Source organism: Heteronotia binoei, chromosome 3, assembly GCF_032191835.1.
Source record: "Heteronotia binoei isolate CCM8104 ecotype False Entrance Well chromosome 3, APGP_CSIRO_Hbin_v1, whole genome shotgun sequence".
NCBI classification, from domain to species: domain Eukaryota; kingdom Metazoa; phylum Chordata; class Lepidosauria; order Squamata; family Gekkonidae; genus Heteronotia; species Heteronotia binoei.
In genome coordinates, this window is record NC_083225.1 from 148,499,384 (window position 1) to 148,522,880 (window position 23,497).

Below are 23,497 nucleotides of genomic sequence, written 5' to 3' on the forward strand. Positions count from 1 at the left end.
TCAGTGCGGATTCCAATGGAGAAGGAGCTAACTAGTGGTCATAGATCTGAGGAACAAAGGCAATAATCTATAACACTACTACCTCTTGTTGAAGAGTAGGTAAATTCATTTGCATTTGGGAAACTGGGTGACCCATTTAGGATATTAAGATCATAAGTAATACAAAATTCCATAAGTTGTAAATCCGCCTTATTATATAATGTATCTTTAGAAATTCATATGTCGGCAAGGGGTAGGTGTAATTGGTCAAATCCTTCAAAGCCTAAAGGGGAAATAAGATTTTGGTTACTTGGTCCTATCACTTATTGATATCACCTATTATAAGGAGTGGGCTACATGGGAAACGTTTAAGCAAAGAAATAATAAAATCAGATAGTTTGTTCCAATTGCTCAAAAGCATTAAATCGTCCTCAGGTGGAGGAAGATAAACATTTACCAGAATCAACATAGAATTAGTTAAGTGAATTAACAGAGCTCGTGCTAGGGGAGGGGAAGAGTCAAGTAAAGTTACGTTGGAACATATATTTGCTTTAATCATAATTGTTAATCCAGTTTTAAATCTGCCCCTGGAAGCATTTCTATGAGCAGCAAGGTTGAATGGAAAAAATCCAGGGATACTGATTTCTAATTCTGACCAAGTTTCTTGAAGTAGAATACAATCATAATGGGTAAGGAAATCGATAAAGTCAGGGTCACATGATTTATTCAGCCAGCCGGCAATATTTCAAGATAAGAGGTGAAGATCTCTAGTTGAAGACTTTTCGGACAGTCAGCCCAGCTCTGTAATTTGGTTGTGTAGTTTTTGAGAGTCTTGATATATGCACTCATTAGTAGATGGAAAGCTGGATGGTGTAGAATTAGAGGCCAAATTGTCAGAGTTAAAGTTGGTCTGAAGAGAATGGTTGGAGATTATAGGAGTATAGGCTTCTTGTTGATCTGAATTTGTTGGTAAGGTGTCCTGTGAAATTTCTATTTGATTATTGGGAATCCCTTGGATTCTCTTTTGGAATTCAGTCTGTTTTAATATGAGATTTTCCCTCAATAGATCCAGTCTCTTTAGGATATCCTGTTGTTCTTGCGCTTGAAGTAATTGGAAGTGATCTCCGATATTATCTTCCAGAATATTATTTCCTGCTACTATGTCCATAGTTTCATCAAAATTATTGGTTGAATCAGTTGGCTCTTCCCTATTTGAATTATTGTTGTCAACCTTTGTAGTCAGGGGATGATTCTGTTGAGTTGGACACTTCTTGGTGGGTAGTAGTGGAGAGATCATCTCATTCTTAAAAACACGGGATAGGAAGACTCCCTTAGATGCCAGATAACCCTTACATCGTAATAGAAGCTGAGGTATACATGTTGAATTAAATGATAATATCACCCTCAGAGTCTGGGCATTGCCACTCACAAGATCCACTTCTAGTAGATCAATCTGGCTCATTTCCCTTGGAAACAATGTTTTCAAATGCTTCCTAGTTTGTTGCATAGTATTCCATGCAGGGCATCGTCCTCTGTAGTTGCAAATAGTTAGGCAAATTTTATTTGGGGTGAGAACCAATTTGTAGGGTTTTATTAAGTTCTTACTTGGTGAAAAAGGCTTATCATATTCCTTTGGCTGTAATTCATTGGCAGATGGGGTGCCCTGTTCCAAGGTGCTTCTTTTAAAAGTTAGCTGCTTAGTAATGTAGTCCATTTTATTACAAAGTAGTTTCAACTGGCTACAGATGAAGTCTACTGTTACAGCTGTTAAATGTGTTATATTAAAGAGTTCTCTGCAACCCACTTCAGGACTGTTGCTTTCAGTAGAATTTAGAGAGTTAATCTTGTCTGCAGCTTCCTCAGAGTTTACATTTGTATTAATCATGTCGTGAGGGTCCGTAGACTTTTGTGTAAGTGAGGGCTGCTCAATAACATCCTCATTATCAAAATTAGCCAAAATTTCAAAACGATTAGATGTGGGCACTTGGGCTGAATAAAAGTCATATATTTTCAGTTGTTTAGCTGGTAATGGAGAATCCTCAGCTTCTCTCGGTCTTTTGGTAACGCCCATGTTAATTGGTAGACAGAGTATTGGATACAAGCACAGAGAAGGATGGGGTAATTAAAAACAACTCTGCAGCTCTCCCACGTTTAAGAGACTTCAAATTCACTGTTATTAAAAGAAGAGCTTGCAGGGCAACTGAGGGGAAATAGTAGTAGTAAGTTCCTAAGTAGGCAAAGCTTCCACTTGGTAGCCTTCTAGAGTCAGAGACAGTGAAGACGCCAGCCAATTATCCAGTTAAGCAGGGGAGGTTTGCATTCCTCAAAAACTCTGCTTACAAGGTGAGAGAGTTAAGATAAAAAAGGTAAAATCCTCAGGGTTAAAACAAAAATTTAAAATTAAAAGAGGCTTATCATAGACTTATCATTATGGAGCCACAGAGCTGCATGTCTGCCTCCCTCCAATGCTCTATATCCCATATTATTTTTAGAATGTCCTCTCCTGGCCTCACAATGTAGACTATTTTTAGCTGAATATCTCCAACACAATGTATTTACTAAAAGGAAAATTCTATCCTACCTTTTCAAAGATGTTAATCCCCATATTACTACGTGTGTTGCGAACTTCTTAGTAGAAGCCTATACAATTAAATCTAGGCATACTACTGTATTTTAATTACCGGGTGTCTAATTTTGATTAGTATTATTGGATGCTATTTTAATTGATTGTTTATATATTGTTCTTACTATATTTCAGGCCTTTGTACCTACTTTTGATTGTGAATCATTATTGCTCTTATGCCAATAAAGGTCTGAACTGAGATGCACACAGGCAATTTTTCAGTTATGAAATCCATCCCATACACTTTCCCCCCTTTTCTTTTACAGAAAATTAGTACAACTACATTGAACATTCATTTCTAAATCTGAGCATTGAGACTTCATTTTTGACTGTGTAACTTCTGTATTGGGTAGATCCAAGCAGGCAGCCGTGTTGGTCTGAAGCAGTTGAACAAAGCAGGAGTCAAGTTGCCCCTTTAAGACCAACCAATTTTTATTTAGAACATAAGCTTTCGTGTGCTCTTAAGCACACTTCATCAGACGTCAGTCTTAAAGGTGAAACTTGACTCCTGCTTTGTTCAATAACTTCTGTATTCTTTATTTACTAGGAGGTTTTTTGTGACTATGTCCTTTCTAGAGTTATTTTAATCTAAATTTAATAACCCTCAGATTAGAAAAAATAGACATATATGGCTGAGTTATGAGGGACAGTGTGGCCCCGCGGCGCAGTGATAAAGCAGCAGTACTGCAGCACTGTGATCTGAACTCTCTGCTCATGACCTGAGTTCAATTCCGGCGGAAGCTGGATTCAGGTAGCCGGCCCAAGGTTGACTCAGCCTTCCATCCTTCTGAGGTCGATAAAATGAGTACCAAGCTTGCTGGGGGGAAAGTGTAAAAAAGACTAGGGAAGGCAATGGCAAACCACCCCGTAAAAAGTCTGCCGTGAAAACATTGTGAAAGCAACGTCACCCCAGAGTCGGAAACGACTGGTGCTTGCACAGGGGACCTTTCCTTTCCTATGAGGGGTAACTAGTCATTATAATAAAGAGGGGAATCAAACAAGTTCCACAGGCATTAAAGGTAAATGCTTGGACAAAGGATTTTAGGAAGCAGGACCAGACAGTTAGAAAGTACTCTGTAGTTTCTATATTCAAATATCTGTAACTAGCATTTCATTATAATTGGAATAAAATGCAGCCTTCTCACACACAGGAATTTCTGGGAGGTGGTGGTGAACCTCTTACTCTTAAATGGATACAGGATTTTAGCTCCTGGAAGTTCTTTCGGTTTTCAGGCTTCTGAATTTATCAACAGAATAGCCCACTGCAAACTTCTCCTGTGTAGTTCCACAAGAGAATGTTAAAGAAACATTACACAATCCAAGAATGTTGTGCCTTGCATACATCATGGGCTACAATGAGAGAGATGGGGGGGGGGCAATTCACCAAATTAAATAACGGCACATTAATTTATTTAGAAAAATTCTAAAAGGCCAGGAGCCTGCTTGGGTATTAATAAAGCTGTCTTCAGGCTAGAAACAGACTATAAAAACCTCTCTCTCTTTTTTAAAAAAAGATGCAAGCCATCAATAAACCCCAGGCAAAAATAAATATCTTGGTTCAGTGCCTAAAGGAAAGTATAGTTGGCGCCAAGCAAACCTCAAAGTGGAAAGCATTCCAATAGATGAGAAGTCACAACGGTCTCCGGTCACTACTTGACTCACCTCTGCAGGCAGGGCCACAGAAAACAGGGCTTGGGAAGACAGTCTTAACAGGAAGGCTGGGCTGTATGAAGAAGAGCTCCTTCAAGTACCCTGGCCCCAAGCTGTTTAGGGCCTTCAGGGAACCAATGCAGATCTTACAGCACAGGAGTGATATGAACCCTGTGATATCCAGCTCCCAACAAATGTTTGCTCTTCACTTTTTGCACCAATTGAAGTGTCAAGAGTTTTTAGAAGCAGCCCCACATAGAGCACATTACAGCAATCTAACCTAGATGTTATCAGAAATAGATCACTATGACATGCTAAAGCTTCTTGAGAAACAGCTGATGAAAGGCACTGTGTGTCCTCAAGAAGGCCTGAGCCTCCAGACATAAGTCAAAACCCAGCAGCACCCCCAAGCCATGAACTTGTTCCTTCAAGGACAGAATCCTTCCAGGATATACTGGCTCCTCAATCCTTAAGGAGATAATACCATCTCAGTTTTGTCTGGATCACTTCACTGTCTCTCATCTACAAGACTGCAGACAAACCCTCTCAGCCATTTCTATTAGCTTTTTTTCATCACACAATCTCATGTGAAAGTTTTTCACAGAAGGAAGATTGCAGCACATTGGATCAGACATACTACATGATGCACAACTTTTTTTTTTTTACCTTAACTCACCTTCAATCCTGATGGGTCTACAGCCACTGCCTCTGCAGTGGGGCAGGACTTGAGGGACTTGTGGAGCTGGTTAATTGCATCAGTTGTGGCATTATACACAGCCCTGAGACGATCTTCAGTCATTCGGCCTCCATAAAGGTTCCGCACAGAAGAATATTCTAGAAGACAATACTGAAATTATGAGCCACTATAGCACTGATTATTCAGTAAATCATAGAATCATAGTTGGAAGGGACCCCCAGGTCCATCCAGTCCAACCCCCAGCATAATACAGGAAAATCACAAATACCAGGATTCATTGCTGTCAGATGGCCATCTTGCCTCTGTTTAAAAGCCTCCAAGGAAGGAGAGCCCACCACCTCCCAAGGAAGCCTGTTCCACTAAGGAAGTGTTCTAATGGTTAGGAAGTTCTTCCTAATGTTGAGCTGAAACTCTCCTGATTTAATTTCAACCCATAAATTCTGGTCCTACCTTCTAGAGCAACAAAAAAACTAATCCACACCATCTTCTATATAACAGCCCTTCAAATACTTGGAAGATGGTGATCATATCACCTCTCAGCCACCGCCTCTCCAGGCTAAACATACCCATGTATATATGTAACGTTTTGCTTAAATATGACTAGAAGGTTAACAAGCCTGGAGAAAAGCAGCAATGGCTCTGATGGAGCTTCTCAGAACATAAAATATTTTAAGAGAGCCAGTTTGGTGTAGTGGTTAAGTGCGCAGGCTCTTATCTGGAAGAACCAAGTTTGATTCCCCACTCCTCCACTTGCACCTGCTGGAATGGCCTTGGGTCAGCCATAGCTATCGCAGGAATGGTCCATGAAAGGGCAGCTGCTGTGAGAGCCCTCTCAGTCCCACCCACCTCACAGGGTGTCTGTTGTGGGGGGAGAAGATACGGGAAATTGTAAGCCGCTCTGAGTCTCTGATTCAGAGAGAAGGGCGGGGTATAAATCTGCAATTCTTCTTTTTAACATAAGAATCAGGCAGGCCCTCACCTGGATAGCCCAGGCAAGCCCGATCTCCAGATCTTGGAAGTTAAGCAGGGCCAACCCTGGTAAATATTTAAATAGGAAGAGTAGAGTCGGGAGGCAGAGGCAGGCTATCAAGCCACTTCTTTGAATGTCCTCCATGCCCCAGCAGGAGTTGCCAGAGGTCATCGTGACTTCCAGGCACAGGCACACATAAGCACACACACGGCAAAAAAATTAAAATAATCAGGCAGTTCCCAAAGACAAAAATGGACTCTGAAAATGCAATTTCTTATGATTTCATTCAGGCATGAGTAAGACTGCTATGAAAACACACAATTTTATGCCTCAGATACAAACATTTTATTTTGGGATAATGACTTAAGTTAAAGTGATTATAGGGTCAAAAGGAACTGTTCTAAACAGAAAGATGGGCGTATGTATCTCCAAATTCTTTTTGCTGGCTGGCTGCTCCCCTACTTACCTCCAGAAGGGTCACTGCAGTACTGATTAGATCCTGCAGGAAGATGGAGCTGTAGTGGTCTGGTATTCTCATACTCATGGAACACCTGTGGCCCTTTCCCCTTCAGAGTACTTGGTGGCTCTATGGTGGTTCTGCTGAATGGGTTGTTCTGCAATTCTTTGTCCTTTCCCATAATGCCTGCATTGCCTGCTGGGTAAAACCCAGTTCAAACATGACAAAACAGTGAGGTACAGTAGTTTCTGGGCTGCAAGAGCAGGGAACTGCATGTTTGAAAACTGTCTCATGTGTTTTAAAAAAAAAAAGACCTACATGCAGCTCAGAAACTAGTATTTCAGGAACAATACAATAGCTTTCTATGAGCAAAGAGGATTCCCCATCCAACTATGGATGAATATTCAAACATGTGCTTCTATCATCTATTTCCTCAAAAGCAGCCCTGGGTCAGGAGACATATCTTTAAGACTCAACCCCACTGTCTCCTTAAATTCTCATACCTGGCAAAGGTTGTTGCCCATTGCCTGACATTAAAGCTAATAAATAAATGTCAGGCTACAAGTTATTAAGAAGCTGACTCACATGGGTGTCCCCCATCTCATCCAGGGACACTCCCTTGATAATAGCTCTATTCTGGGGCTTCTGGAGGGAGGGATCATCAAAATTCAGGCTATGATTAATCATCAAGGTTTGCAGGACAATAATCAGCCCTCTAGGGCCATCCAGGAATCTGCCTTATAATGGAGATTCCTCTGGAAATCAAAGAATAAAGCTAGGGCCCCATCACCCATCCAATGGCATGTGTTAACGGGCACTGAACAAAACTACCATTCAGAGAACAGCAATAAATATCAAGGGAAGAAAATCAAGAATAATATACATTAGAAATATCTGAATATAGAATATATTGAATATTTAAATTTTCAAATAAATGTCTATATAGAGTTGGTGGTCCATCACGCACATGCTCATGGTATATTATACATAAACGCAGAGAAAAACTGAAAAAAAATTAAAACATCCATTTAACTGGGAAAGGAGTTCAGCTGCTTAATAAGAAAAAATTGAATGTCTATATACTTGGGAAAGGTGTTCAGCTGTAGATTTCCCTCTGATCATCCTCTGCTTGATTTACAACTGTTGGAGGTCTTTGGACACTTTTATTACATCTGAGCAAGAAGGATCGATCTGTTGGACTTATTTATGTGCCAGACCTTGTCACTAGTGCCTGTGAGTACAGTCACTGCGATGTTATTTTTTATCTCAGAAGAGTTATCTCAGAAGAGTTTCCTCAGTGGAACATGCTTTCCCGGGAGGTGGTGGGCTCTCCTTCTTTGGAGATTTTAAAACAGAGGCTAGATAGCCATCCGACAGCAATGCTGATCCTATGAACTTAATTTCCTGCATTGTGCAAGAAGTTGGACTAGATGACTCTGGGGGTCCCTTCAAACTCTATGACTCTATGTTTTGGGTTGTGGCCCAGACGTTTATTTGAAAATTTAAATATTTATCCAATATATTCTATATTTAGATATTTCTAGTGTATATATCATCCTTGATGGTCTTCCCCTGGCATTTACTGTTTTCTACATTTACATGCTAGGGATCCTCTTATTTTTTGTTGATTCAAGTAATCCAGTCATCCCAACCTTTCCTGTTCCCTGACACGGTACACATCATCCTTTTCTTCCCTATTACCTTTCCCCAACAATTCAAACTTGCCAATAGGAACTAGGATCTTGCCTATTTCCTCCAATGGCAAAGAGAATTCAAAAATGCCATCAATAAGATTTAGCCTCAGTAGTAAACTCCCAAGGATAAAGGGGGCATCCTCCCCAGGATTGGATGGTCATCACTTGAAATCACTGGACAGACTCTTTCTTTCCACTGGGACCCCTTCAACTATGCTGAAACTCCTCGCTCAGAAAACGTATGGAACTTTCTGCTCTGCTCTGATTCTCTAAATCTTTGTCCCAATTTCCCTTCCTACACTCCAAGTACAACTTGGTGAGAAACTGCAACCGTCTCCCCCCGCCCCCCTCATCTCCTTCTCACCCCAGGTATACTGTATGCTTATAACACCAAGGTCTGGTTCTGACTTTGGACTAGCTTAAGAGAAGGCCCATCTAGCGTAATTGGGACAGCTGATTTCCCTGTTGTTGTTTATTCCCCAAATGCTTATGTGATACTGTGGGCCACCTGAGCACAGCAATTCCCCAAATTTAGAATTTTACATGGCTCTTACAATCTACCTAAATTTTTCTGCTTTTCATTCTATTATGTTTATGTACAGGAAGATTTAAATTCAAGTACTGTCTCCCTCAATGTCTGCTATTCCAAATCACTACCTCAGGCATTGCCCATGTCCATGGCCTTGACCTGGAAATTTGGAAGTACACTTGTGAATGAGTGTTCACATTTACTAACAGCATTCCAGGTAACAGATTCCAACAGCAGGCTGAAAGGTGCTGTCCAATATGGGGTTATTATCATCTTCTATCTGTATGTGTTTGAACTGGCTTAAAGACACATTAAGAGGAAATACACTAACATTTTGGACAGAGTGACCGAGTGATTTAGAACCAAAAAAACATTTCTCAGTGTTCTAGAAAAAGAAAAAAACAAAACACTGCCTTCAATGTATGGCCAGTGACCTCTAAATTCTAAATAAGCACACCTTCCTTTGCGCCTTCCTCTGTCTCCAGGTTAAGAGATCTAAGCGCGGCTTCCAGCTCCTGCACTTGCTTTAGTAATCGTTCCCCTTTATCTGGCAGAGCCTGCATATTCACCATTTTCAAAGTGCTCTAGAGAGGAGAGAGAGGGAGAAAAAGGCATCATTGGCTGCCTACATGCTTTCTCATTTTTATGCAAGATTATCACTACAACAATTCTGAAATATTTAAGAGGTATGCATGACTAAGGAAGAACACTACCTATTATAAAATTAACAGCAAGCTGCAACCACAGGATTGTTACTGTGTTTTATGGCACATCAATGATCACACAAGTTGACATTTCCCTTGTCCTTGTACCTGCACTATGATTAAACAGTTGTTTGGAACCAGCTCTGACTTTCTGCTACCTGAAAATCAGAGTGAGTGACATGCACACAGATGAAAACAAAAAAGAAAGACTGTCTTGGAGAAACAGAACATAAGAGAAGCCATGTTGGATCAGACCAATGGCCCATGCAGTCCAACACTCTATCACACAGTGACCAAAATACACACACACACACAGTGGCTAATAGTCACAGACGGACCTCTGCTCCATATTTTTATCCAATCCCCTCTTGAAGCTGGCTATGCTTGTAGCCGCCACCACCTCCTGTGGCAGTGAATTCCACGTTAATCACCCTTTGAGTGAAGAAGTACATCCTTTTATCTGTTCTAACCTGACTGCTCAGCAATTTCATTGAATGCCCACGAGTTCTTGTACTGTGAGAAAGAGAAAAGGACTTCTTTCTCTACTTTCTCCATCCCATGCATAATCTTGTAAACCTCTACCATATCACCCGCCAGTCGACGTTTCTCCATGCTAAAGAACCCCAAGCATTTTAACCTTTCTTCATAGGGAAAGCGTTCTAAACCTTTAATAATTCTAGTTGCCCTTTTCTGCACTTTTTCCAGTGCTATAATATCCTTTTTGAAGTGCGGTGACCAGAATTGCACACAGTATTCCAATTGAGATCGCACCATCGATTTATACAGGGGCATTATGATGCTGGCTGATTTGTTTTCAATTCCCTTCCTAATAATTCCCAGCCTTTTCTATTGCAATCGCACACTGTCTTAACATTTTCAGTGAGTTATCTACCACGACCCCAAGATCTCTCTCTTGGTCAGTCTTTGCCAGTTCCCACCCCATCAACTTGTATTTGTAGCTGGGATTCTTGGCCCCAATGTGCATTACTTTGCACTTGGCCACACTGAACCTCATCTGCCATGTTGACACCCACTCACCCAGCCTCAACAGATTTCTTTGGAGTGCCTCACAATCCTCTCTGGTTCTCACCACCCTGAACAATTTAGTGTCATCTGCAAACTCAACCACTTCACTGCTTACTCCCAACTCCAGATCATTAATGAACAAGTTAAAGAGAATGGGACCCAGTACTAAGCCCTGCGGCAACCCACTGTTTACCGTCTTCCACTGCGAAGACTGCCCATTTATACTCACTCTCTGCTTCCTATTAGCCAGTTTTTGATCCACAAGACGACCTGTCCTTTTACTCCATGACTCTCGAGCTTACTAAGGAGCCTTTGATGAGGAACTTTATCAAAAGCTTTCTGGAAGTCAAGGTAAACAACATCTATTGGGTCCCCTTTGTCCACATGCTTGTTCACCCCCTCAAAGAACTGTAACAGGTTAGTGAGGCAAGATCTTCCCTTACAGAACCCATGCTGAGTCTTCCTCAATAACCCGTGTTCATCAATGTGCCTACTCATTCTGTCCTTGATAATGGTTTCTACCAACTTTCCCGGTATTGAAGTCAGACTGACTGGCCTGTAATTTCCCAGATCTCCTCTGGAACCCTTTTTAAAGATGTGGGTGACATTTGCTACCTTCCAGTCCTCAGGAACGGAGGCAGATTTCAATGAAAGATTACATATTTTTGTCAGGAGATCCACAAGTTCAACTTTTGAGTTCTTTCAGAACTCTCGGATGTATGCCATGCTCTTTAACTTGTTCATAAATGATTTAGAATTGGGAGTGAGCAGTGTTTCTAATAGATTGGAACATGTCCTTTACAATGAGTCCAAAATCGCCGTTCTCAGAGCTTCCTATCTCCAGATATTAATTTTTAGTTTTTAATTTATTTAAGATGGCGTCCACGGTTTTTCTGGCTCCTTTTAAAAACTTTTTTCCTTTTTCTCTTTGGGCCCACCAAAATTACTTCTAATTATATAGTCCAATATATTTCACCTTATTATGACAATATCTGCCAGCTCCACCAACTTTTAAAGTCCCGTTCTTTTTTAAAAAAATTTTCCCAATTTTTGACCTTCCTTTAATGGCCGCCGAAGTTTTTCTATGATTAATTAGTCCTAGAGTAGTTCAGGAAGTTAAAAACTTGCCCTTCTCTCAATTGCTCCTTCCTGCTTTTCTTGCCACGAAGTCCCATTCTCTATGATCAGGTATTCTTGCGGTTTTTACGCCACTTCCTGTGACATCTTCCCACAGAGGTCTGAGAGGAGTAGAACAAAGCAGAGCAGCTCTGATAGCTGAGACAGCTGGAGAAGTTGCTGAGAATTTCTGAGTTTTGAAAGACTTCATTCTGCCTAAAATTCTGAGTTGTAATAGCTGGGGAAATGCTCTTTGTTTGGTTGAGTGGGCTAAAGGTGAAAGAGATTGAGAGTGATTGCTGCTGATTGCTTAGGAGTACCTCTGCTCCACCCTCTTTGCATTTTAAGCTGCGCCTTGCCAAAGAAGGACTCTTGGCCTGTGGCTCTTCGCCTAGGGGCTCCTTAAGGACCAGGAACCCAGATCCCTGATTTCCTTGTTCTCCCAATAAGGTAAGTTGACCCTCCAGAAGGGGAGCCACTTAAACAAACCGCATTTAAAGAGAATGACTTGGCAAATGAAAAAAAAGGGAGAATAAATATATTAACAAAATTATATCAGGTGGTAAGGACATTGTGGACCAAGCAGGAATTAAAAGGGAATTTTATAAATATTATGCCAAGCTGTTCCAAAGTCAAAAGGTGGAGAAGAGTAAAATAAATGTTTATCTACAGAAAATACAAGTAAATCCCTTAACAGAAAATATGCAAAAGGTCTTAAATGAACCAACTGGAAAAACAGAAGTTGAAGCAGCAATAAACTCAATGAAATTGGGGAAAGCACCGGGTCCAGATGGCTTTACAGCAAAATTTTACAAAGTCCTCCCAGAGACATTAGTACCAAAACTTCAAAAATTGATAATATAGTAAGAACTGATGGGAAAGTGCCAAATACATGGAAGGAAGCAGTAATTTCATTGATACCGAAAGAAGATAGAGACACCACAAATGTAAAAAATTATAGACCAATTTCATTACTTAATAATGATTACAAAATATATGCTAGAATACTAGCAGAAAGACTCAAACAGCATTTGAACAATTTTATTAAAGACGAGCAAGCAGGTTTTCTTCCCAGGAGACAAATTAGAGACAATATTAGAACTATCATAGACGTGGTTGAATATTATGAGAAGCACCCTGAAAAAGAAGTGGCATTATTCTTTGCTGATGCAGAGAAGGCCTTTGATAATGTGAATTGGGACTTTATGTTTGCAGTGATGGAAAAATTAGGATTAGGAGAAAATTTTATAAGAATGGTTAAGGCAATATATACTGAACAACAAGCAAGACTCTGTATAAATGCAGATTTGACGGAAAAAATGATAATCAGCAAAGGTACGAGACAAGGTTGCCCTCTATCTCCATTGATATTTATAATGACTCTTGAGATTTTGCTATTCAAATACAAGAAGATAAGGAGATAGAGGGACTGAAACTGAAAAGTTTTTCCTATAAATATAGTGTTTGCTGATGATGTAATGTTTATTAATAAAAATCCTTTATATGTAACACCATTGCTGCTTTGTAAGATACAAGAGTATGGAGAACTGGCAGGTTTTTATATAAATAAAGAAAAATAAAAAAAAATATGTAAAAATATGACAAAGAATCAACAGGAAGAATTACAAAATGCAACAGATTGTGAAGTTGTTTCAAAAGTAAAATATCTGGGTGTGGAAATCACTATGAAAAATATAGATCTATATAAAAATAACTATGAGAAGCTTTGGCGTAAGATTGATGGAGATTTGCTAAAATGGAATAAACTGAACTTGTCTTTGCTGGGCAGAATTTCTGCAATCAAAATGAATGTTCTACCAAGAATTATGTTTTTGTTTCAGACAATCCGAATTGTGAAGGATTACAAACAATTCAGTAAATGGCAAAGGAAGATTTCAGAATTTGTGTCGGCTGGGAAAAAACCAAGAATTAAAATGAAAATTTTGACTGATGCAAAAGAAAGGGGAGGTTTCCAGTTGCCTGATTTAAAGTTGTACCATGATGCAGTATGTTTGGTGTGGATCAAAGAATGGATGACGCTATTAAATAGAAAACTACTGACACTAGAAGGTCATGGAAATATTTTTGGTTGGCATGCTTATATGTATTATGGAAAAAATAAGATGGACTTTTTTTCACATCACTATATAAGAAAAAATTTGCTGAATATATGGTCAAAATACAAAAGATATGGGGATGAGAGAAAATCGCTTTGGATTGTGCCAACTGAAGTGATAAAATTATATTCAGATACCTCCAAAGTGAAGTGGTTATCATATAAACAATTGTTAAAGATGCATGGTGGGAAGGTTGAATTAAAATCGGTAGAAGAATTGGAATATAAATACAACTGGTTTCAAATGCAACAAATTAAGAGCTTGGGGGAACAGGATATTAAAAACAAAGGCATAAGATAAGAACAAACAGAATTGGAAAGAATGTTGTTTGGTGATAATGATAAATTGATAAAGAATTTATAAACTGTTATTGAAATGGTCTACGGAAGACGAAGTAGTTAAATCTCAAATGATTAAATGGGCAATTAATATAAATAAATAAATACAAATGGAGTCATGGGAACACTTGTGGAAGAACTCTATGAAGATATCTACATGTTACAATATTAAAGAGAACTGTTTTAAAATGCTATATAGATGGTATATGACGCCTAAGAAACTAGCAAAAATGAGCAACCAGATGTCAGACAGATGTTGGAAGTGTAAAAAGCATGAAGGTTCTTTTTACCACATGTGGTGGATGTGTGAAAAGGCAAGACAATACTGGCAAATGATTCAGAAAGAAATGTCAAAAACGTTAGGTTACGACGTTAAGAGATCTTCAGACATGTTTTTGTTGGGATTACAAATGGAAAGTTTTCCGAAATTAGACAGAACTATTGTGTGGTATCTACTTTCAGCTGCAAGGATATTGTATGCGCAGCTATGGAAGCAAGATAAAACACCAGAAAAATGGGACTGGATTTTAAAAGTTATGTCTTGGAGTGAAATGGACAAACTTACAAGAATCTTAAAAGACTATGGTTTGGAGAAGTTTAAAATGGAGTAGGAGAAATTTCAAATATACATTGAAAAACATTGGCAAGTAAAGGAACATTTAGTGATGTTTGAAAATAACTGAAGCTTTGTGGAATGGTGGACTATAGTAATAATTATAAAGAAACGGAATTGTCTTTTTTTCTTATTTTTGGTTTTTGTTTTTATTGGACTATTAGTATCTTTTTTGATAAGGTTAAGAGAATAGAGTAAAAAAATTTTTTAAAGAGATATTACCTTGTATTTTTAGCAATTTAAGTAAACATCAGCAGGGATCAAAATAAGGGGGTTTGGAAGGGGTGAAAAATGATGTATTGGTATTTTTGCTTTAGTGCTTTCTCTATAAATATTGTTACAATACATTGCAATAATAAAATTGGTTTGACACAAGAGAGCATCCAGAAACTCAATCTCTTTCTCTCGACCTGAACACATATTGACCCAATCAATCTGCGGGTAGTTAAAATCACCTATTACGACACAGTTTTTACGTTTAGCCGCTATCTTTAATCCTTCCATCATATTATAATCGTCATCTATCTTTTGATTTGGTGGGCGATAAACTCCCACAGTTAAATTTCCTTTTGGGCCCTCTATTTCAACCCAAAGCATTTCTAGAAGGGAATCTAATTCTCTGACCTCAGTCTTACTGGACCGTATACCCTCTCTGACATACAGAGCCACCCCACCTCCAACCCTTCCCTCCCTATCCTTCCGATATAGCTTATATCCAGGAATCACCGTCTCCCACTGATTCTCCTCATTCCACCAAGTTTCTGAAATTCCCACAGTGTCTATGTTTCCCCCAATACTAAACGTTCCAACCCACCAATTTTACTTCGAACAGTTCTAGCATTTGTATACAAACATCTATAATTTCCCAGGCAAGTTAGGCCCGCAACCTTCCTCCTGCTGCCTCAAGACTTTGGCAGGCAGCCCATACTGTTTGTCACCATCTCAGTGGACAACTCTGATCCATTACCCGGTAGAAAAGTAACAGCTAACCCTTCATCTCTTTGAGATGAGTCCTCCCGAACCAGAGACATTTCATCCCTGTCGGCTTTCCCCCAAGTTTTAGTTTAAAAACTGCTCTGCCACCTTTTTGATTTTAAGCGTCAGCAGCTTGGTTCCATCCGGGGACAAGTGGAGATAGTCTTTTTTGTACAGCTCCCGCTTGTTCCAGAAAGCATCCCAGTGCCTAACAAACTTAAACCCTTCCTCCCTACACCATCGTCTCATCCACACATTGAGACTTCTAATTTGTGCCTGTCTCTCCAGACCTGCACGTGGAACAGGTAGCACTTCTGAGAAGGCTACCTTGTAGGTCCTGGCTTCAAGTCTCCTGCCTAGCAGCCTAAATTTTTCCTCCAAGACCTCACGACTGCATTTCCCCACATTGTTGGTGCCAACATGCACCACGACCACTGGCTCCTCCCCAGCACTGTCTATCATTCTATCTACTACACACGTAATGTCCGCTACCTTCGCACCAGGCAGGCAAGTCACCATACGGTCAGTACACAGTTTTGCCACCCAGCTGTCTACTTGCCTAAGGATCGAATCACCAACTACCAAGTCCCTCCTCTCTCCCTGCCCAGGGATGGTTCCTTGGCGTGAAAGGATTCCCGCTCACTAAATGAAGAAGAGGTCCCTTCTGAGGGCGCGTTCCCCTTATCCTCAGCACGGTGCCGTTCCCTCTCGACCCTCATGCTTCCTGGCAGCAACGGGGCTGCCACATTCAGAGTGGGGCTCATCTAATATGTCCCCGAGAGTCTTCCCCGAGTGCCTAACTTCTCCAGGTCAGTCACCTCAGCCTCAAGGGTAGGAACTCGTTCCCTGAGGACCAGGAGCTCCTTGCATCGAGCACACACCCAAGACTTCTGTCCTGTGGGTGGATAGCCATACATGTGACACTCAGTGCAAAACACTGGAAAGCTCCCAACCCCCTGCTGGCATTCTACCTTCATGATAGCTTTTTTCAAGAAGTTTGTGGTCAGCTACAATTTGCTCCTTCTCTTACCCCCCATTACTTCAGATGACATTCACTTCTGTAGCCTTAAAAGTATTTTAAAATATGCATTGTGTCAAAATAATAAACCAACTGCAAATAAATATTTTCACCTAGAAGTACATGAATTCATTCTAATAGCTGTCTCCAATTATTATCAAAGAAGGGGTGGGAAATTAATTTTGAATCAGATACAGGTTAAATGGTACATTCTTTCTTTCTTATTGCTGTTAAGTCATAGCTAACATGGCAATCCCATAGGGTTTTCAAAGCAAGAGATGTTTACAGGTGGTTTGCCATTGCCTCTGCGTCATGGCCCTGGAACTTCTTGCAGATCTCCCATCCAAATACTAGCCAGAGCCTTTCCTGTTTAGCTTCTGAGATCTGATGAGAATGGAGTAGCCTGAGCGATCCAGGTCAGAGTGGCTCATCCCTTAGAAATTTTAAACTGAGGCTTCTGTGCTATAGTCAAACTGTGTTGCATGCCATAGACTTCAAATAATGTCTGAGTATTGCAAGCTAGTCTTGAACAGTGTAGGATAGCATGGTAAAATACCTGAGTGGTTTACAGAGGTAGCCAACTGATGGCTGGCTCACTGTGAGAGATTCAATGGTGTACTATTTTGACACAAGATGCCTTTGGGCCACAGCATAAATGGATGCTCAAATTTAGAAAAAGAAAGCAACAGATACCTTTTTTTGGCTTAACTGAGCTGAAAGCTGGCTGTGAAGGGCTTTGGAATCAAAAATTTCTGCCCTTTGTGAAGGGGCACTTCCTTGTGACGTCACAGTTCTCTTTTCACTTCCCCCATTGCCATGAGTCTTCTCTGTTATATTTTTGTTTATGCAGGATTCTGATCCTCCCTTTCCAAGCTGTTCCTCATTAAGAGGCTTTATGCCTGATGTTTGGCTACTGCAGCTTGTTTCTTGCTTCTGCAAGTCATCTTCAGCAGTTCTCACAGATGAACTATGTCCAGAGGGTACCTCAGTTTTTTCTCTAGAACAACTTTTTTGTGTATTCAAAAGTGCAATTTCTCGAAGATTAGTTGCTGGGTCACTTGATTTAGTTTGGATTTCTTTTTCTCCCCTGGATGAACTCTGCCTTATGTGCCCAGAGGGTACCTCACTTTTTTTGCTAGAACAACCTTTTTGAATATTCAAAAGTGCAGTTTCTTGAAGGTTAGTCATCTGGTCACTTGATTTAGTTTGGCTTTCTTTTTCTCCCCTGGATGATCTACCACTTTTATCTCCAGACTTAATCTTACTTTCTTTTGGAAGTTCTTTCCCAACATATTCCAATGATAAGTTATATTGATTTGTTTCATCAGAGTCCAATGTCTCTCTCTTATCCTTTTTTTTTGAATTTTTGTCCTTATAGTTATTAATTTGCTTCATAGGGAATGGTTCTTGATTCTTGCCTGGCACTTTGAAGGGGTTTCTTTGTTCTCTTTGATTAAGGGATAAGTCCAACATGTGCTGAGACTGTGGTTTAGCTGACAATCTGGTAGGTTGGGAATCCTACAAAAAAAAATTAGACCAAATCTTAGACTAGCGCCAGATACCCTGAATATTAATACTATGCATTCTCAGTGCCACTGCAGAACTGTTGCACTGAAATTGATACAAAAGAATAAAAACTGACATCCTGTGGCTCTTTATGTTTATTATTGACAAATGAAGGTTCTAAACATGAGAACTACATAATAATGTCAAGTATAGTAGAAGCTATACAAAATACTGGATCAGGTTTTACTGCCCTATTTGATTTCTTTTTCCCCCCACAAATAGTTTCTGTCTTTACTAGCCAATGTATAGAATCATAGCATAATAGAGTTGGAAGGGACCTCACCTCCAGGGTCATCTAGTCCAACCACCTGCACAATGCAGGATGTTCACAAATACCTTTCCCTAAATTCACAGGATTTGCATTGCTGTCAGATAGCAATCTAGTGTCTGTTTAAAAACCTTCAAGGAAGGAGAACCCACCACCTCCTGAGGAAGCCTGTTCCACTGAGATCAAAGTTCTTCCTAAAGTTAAAGCCGTGTAGATTTCAGTCCAGTAGCAATTAAGGGACCAACAAGATTTTTGAGAGTATGAGCTTTGACTCTGGTGGTCTCTAACATATGACTGGACTGGAATCTAGCTTTTCTACTGTAGACCAACATGGCTACTCTCTAAAACTGTATATAAAGCCAATACCCTTTACCTAATTTCCTTTCTGGTCATCTTGTGTTACCTCAAATGTTTGCTGAAAGATCCCAAACTGCTCAAAAATTTAATCCAGAATAAGTTATGCATACCAAACACCTGCAGATTTAAACATGTCAAATACATTTACTCTTCAGTGGAATAGGGTCCATTTCCTCTCATCCCACATGTCTGACAAATCTAAATCAAACTTGATATTCCCTAGACCTAAACCTTTCTCATGCCTTTTGGATCTTGTTTTAAGAAGAACTATAGTAGTTTTAGTTGCTTTAAACCTAGAGTAGTTACAGCCTCACTCCATGCATGCTTACTCAGAAGTGAGAACCACTATGCTCATCAAGGCTTACTCTCGAGAGGACACATGATTGCTGTCTTATGTTGCATTTAGACCTCAGAAAAAGATGCAAGGGGACTGCAATTGGGTACGAACACAGGCCATTTGCCTTTCTTTCCTACTTTCCTCACACCTCCCCCCCCCCACACACTATGGTTTGATCAAGCTCCAGCTTGCTATCATGTTCAAATACAGGCATCGGAACAAAGTGGAACTTGTCCCTTCCCACCCTGGATTGTCTAAACTGATACTTAACTGAGACTTAGAATCCCAGCTAGCGGGGGAAAACAAGCTTAAATCTGCCAAGGTACCTGTCATGGCAAACTGGAGTTTGATCAAACCACAAATTTATCAGTCAAGCTTTGTTGGTCAAGGAAAAGGCAGGTGGGAAGAGTGAGTAGAGCAGACAACATGGCATAAACTGAGTTCAGCTGCGTATAGAAAAACTCAGTTAACTGATCAATGTGCACAATAGCGTTCCGAAATGTTAACGCCTCACACTGCTAGCAACAAAGAAACAGCGATGAGGTGTAAATACCTGCCATGGGACACTTCCACACCACTTCTTCCCTTTCTCTTTAGATTGAGCACACCGATAGAACAGTCTGGTGAACAACAAAACAAAGCATGGAATATCAAACAGGGTCCTTCAAACTTTGGACCACCCCAACCTATGCCATAAGAATATCAAAAATGTCAACTATTCTTTGGAAAACATACCGATATTGGTTTGTCTCCTGCTGCTGAATCAAAATTTGCAGGTCCACCACATACGCCTCATGCATCAAGCAGTGAGAAGGACAAAGTCTGAAGGAAGAAAAGATATTTGTGCAAGGTTTACAGCAGGAATACATAAGGGTCCTTGAAATACCTTCAGCCAATGTTCCAATAGATTGCTTTATGTCCTGCTAGTCTACCATATGGCATAATACCTATGAGGAACAATACCAGCCAACATAGGAACAGGAGCCTTCATTCTACAGTAGGTATCTATTGCCCAGCATCTCAGAAAGCTCTTGTGTTTTATGATAAAAGTGCCAGATTTTGAATCTTAGTTAACATGCCAAATAATCCACATCAGGTCTGTCAATTGGTACATTTATAAGGGGTTTTTTTTCTTTTCCAAATACTAATATTGTCTCACTGTTAGCTTTCAGATAATGGAGGATAACCTATTAGAGCTGCTTCATGGATACAGGAACAGCAGATAATCTTCCAAAAATCTTAGAATGGAACGTGTAACATGTACTATTCTTTTTTCTCAAGGAATATACCATTAACCTGTTAATAAGCTATGATTATGGGTGATACTTTATAGCATGAAGACAGCTCTGTTATCCAGCAGTAATGTTGCCTACAAAAATGTAAAAGAGGACAGTATATGTATATATAAAGTATATATATACAGTATATAAAGAATGTGACTGTAGTTTCCCCTTATTGTTTATTTAAAACTGTATACACGGTTACGGATGTGTATAATACAATTTATTCCACCATAAACCTTTGAGAGTCAGAGCATCAGGTGCAGATCTAGAGATGGCTATTTCTGAGTACATCATCTGTATTGTTGCTTTTAAAAAGAAAATCACCTCAAAGCCAATCTGCATAGTATTGAAAGATGTAGTGTTGCTTACTAGCCACCATAGCAACAAGCCTTTAAATGAGCCACAGCTCTGATCATATAGCTATAAAACTACAAGTACAATTCAGCATGAGGTTCTCCTGCACAAGCCCCATTCAAATAAATCAAAGCAGTGAAAGAACTTCCTGTTAGACTGTGTCTCAGAAGTTTCGTTGGTTCATCCACTTGCACAGAAGGACATCTGCATCCACATCAACACACACTATTAAGGCCACAGGAAGAGCATATACATCACAGAACATAGTAAATATCACCAAAGAACTCAAGTAAATGAATCAATCTGTGTCTTATACAGGCACACAATTCATCTATTTATTTTATTGGATTTATATCCTGTCCTCCCTGCCGAAGCAGGCTCTAAAACCAATTGCACAGTTTAAACATTCCCACTTAGTCTCAAATATGGAGGGAATGGGGAGTCAAAACTTATGTGCAGAGCAAACCCCATACACTAAATTGTCCCCAAATGAAACATTATAGGGCTCAAGGCTATCCAATATTCTGAATAAGCTTTGGAATTTTATGTGGTTAAAGTTCTTCCTGTACAAGTACAGGAGGCACAAGATTAATTTAAATTAACATGAGTGCATTCAACAGTGGTAAATAAATCCCAGAGCACGGTTTTTCAGACAATCATCTTGAACAAAAGAATATTCAGCATACTGGGTGGGGAGGACAAATCCACAAGGTGGCTGGTCTTGGACTCCACACACATAAAAACTTTTGTTTTTGTTTGGGCCATCCTTGATGCCAGTCTTCAAAAAGCAGGGAAACCCTGAGAAGGACAAAGAAAAAACAAGAGAGGTAAGAAAAGAGCCACAGGAGAAGCATGGAAGCAACCTAAGTTAAAGCCACTGTAGTTCTACAATAAAAACCCCACACATGTAATTTTTTTTTTTAACCTGCTATTTTAAACATTGAACTTTCCTTCTGTCATTACAGCAAACCATTTTATCAAGTCTTTTTGCCTTTGGGACTCTGAAAAGGCCTGCAGTCCTGTGGCAGAGGAATAGGGTTGCCAAGTCCAATTCCAGAAATATCTGGGGACTATGGGGGTGGAGCCAGGAGACACTGGGGTGGAGCTAGGAGCAAGGGTGTGACAAGCACAATTGAACTCCTTCCCTCCACCCTCCCCTTCTCCGATTCCACCCCAGAGGTGGAGCAGAGCGGGCGACGACGCCGCGCTGCTGCCGCCTCTTCCCCGCCTCTTCCCCCTGAGCCCATCTCGGAGGAGCAGCCGAGGCGAAAACAGAGAAGGGGAGGGTGGAGGCAGGCCAGGAGCACAGCGAGCCGCGAGTCCTAGAAGGACCCAGACTCACGGCCCGCCATACCACCCCCTCCCCGCCCCATCCCAGCTGCTCCTCCGAGATGGGCCCAGCCTGAGCCGAGGCGAAACCAGAGAAGGGGAGGGGAGGGTGGAGGCAGGCCAGGAGCACGGCAAGCCGCGAGTCCGGGTCCTAGAAGGACCCAGACTCACGGCCCGCCACGCTCCTGGCCTGCCCCCACCCCTGACTCTACCTCAGAGGCGGAGCGGGCGATGCCGCCGCGCCGCCGCCCCCTCCCCCGCCCCATCCCAGCTGCTCAGGCTGCTCCCAGCCTGAGCCCATCTCAGAGGATCAGCCACGGTGAAGTGGAGAAGAGGCGGCAGCAATGCAACAGCGTTGCCCGCTCTGAGATGGGGCGGCTTGCCACGCTCCTTGGTGCCGTTTCCCCCCTCCCCCCGCTTCCTTTTTTTGGGGAGCCGGGGAAGAGGCTGGAAATTCTGGGGTCCCCCGCCAGGGCGGGAGGGTTGGGAAGCCTACAGAGGAAGCAGCAGTGCTTCAGTTGGGCACATACAGGGTTGCCACTGCAATTTTTTCTTTTCCCTGACCAACATTTGTCAATTTCCCTGACCACCATTCAAATATAACCACAAATTAAAAAATGAATAGGTCGTGTTGCATTAATGCAAAGCTTAATGAAATGTTCCACTCTACAACTACCCAAGTCTCAAATGCAAAAATATTTGTCAAAGTAAGAGATTTAATATCAGCTTCTTTCAACATTAACTGCAGCACCAAAAATTACACCAAGATACAAACTTCAATTCAAGTGAACTCTGAATGCTAACAAGTAGGAACTTTCCAAAGCTGAGAAAGTTTCACTTTCAAGTGTAAAGAGGAGATCAGTAGCAATAAAGGAGGTGGAGTCTCTGCAATCTAGAGAAGCATACACTCCTCATCTGCAACCTTTATGCATGGAAGAAGTCAGGAAAGAGGGTAAGAGAGCTGGTACTCCGTAAACTTCAGCAGGAACAAAATTTACTTTGCATGGTGCAGAGTAGAAAGCTGCCTTATACTGAATCAGACCCTTGGTCCATCAAAGTCAGTATTGTCTACTCAGACTGGCAGCAGCTCTCCAGGGTCTCAAGCGGAGGTTTTTTACACTATTTGCCTGGACCCTTTTTTGGAGATGCCAGGGATTGAACCTAGGACCTTCTGCTTACCAAGCAGGTGCTCTACCACTGAGCCACCGTCCCTCCCCTTTCTTGACATCAGACTCTACAACGTACAGACTGTAACCCGCATCCTAGCCAGAATGCTCAAGAAGAAAACTTGCTTCTGCCATCCAGTATCATTCAAAGGAACTGAGATAACCAGCAACCACCAAGCACTTAAGATTTGACCTTTATACAATTGATTTTTAAATTATCGCTTAACACAGTTACGTATGCAAGGCTATCTGCCTTGAGGTTCTGGTTTTTCTACGGGATTCTTCCGCGCCCCCTCGGATTTCTGGCCATCGGGGAAATGAGAGAGCACGC

General features: G+C 40.9%; 1 protein-coding gene across 2 annotated transcripts in view; it reads right to left on the reverse strand.

The window, feature by feature from the left end:
• TTF2 (transcription termination factor 2) overlaps positions 1–23,497 on the reverse strand; it is a 38,901-nt gene that overhangs the window by 15,121 nt on the left and 283 nt on the right. Inside the window, exons 2-8 of one of the 2 annotated variants that reach the window (XM_060234608.1) lie at positions 21,358–21,469; positions 19,770–19,856; positions 19,588–19,654; positions 17,200–18,024; positions 9,057–9,183; positions 6,386–6,574; positions 4,929–5,086 (exon numbers count right to left, since the gene is read on the reverse strand). In XM_060234608.1, coding sequence (XP_060090591.1) covers positions 4,929–5,086; positions 6,386–6,574; positions 9,057–9,183; positions 17,200–18,024; positions 19,588–19,654; positions 19,770–19,856; positions 21,358–21,469 — 1,565 coding nt within the window. The remainder of the gene's footprint in view (positions 1–4,928; positions 5,087–6,385; positions 6,575–9,056; positions 9,184–17,199; positions 18,025–19,587; positions 19,655–19,769; positions 19,857–21,357; positions 21,470–23,497) is intronic. The other variant, XM_060234609.1, reaches the window with a different exon arrangement.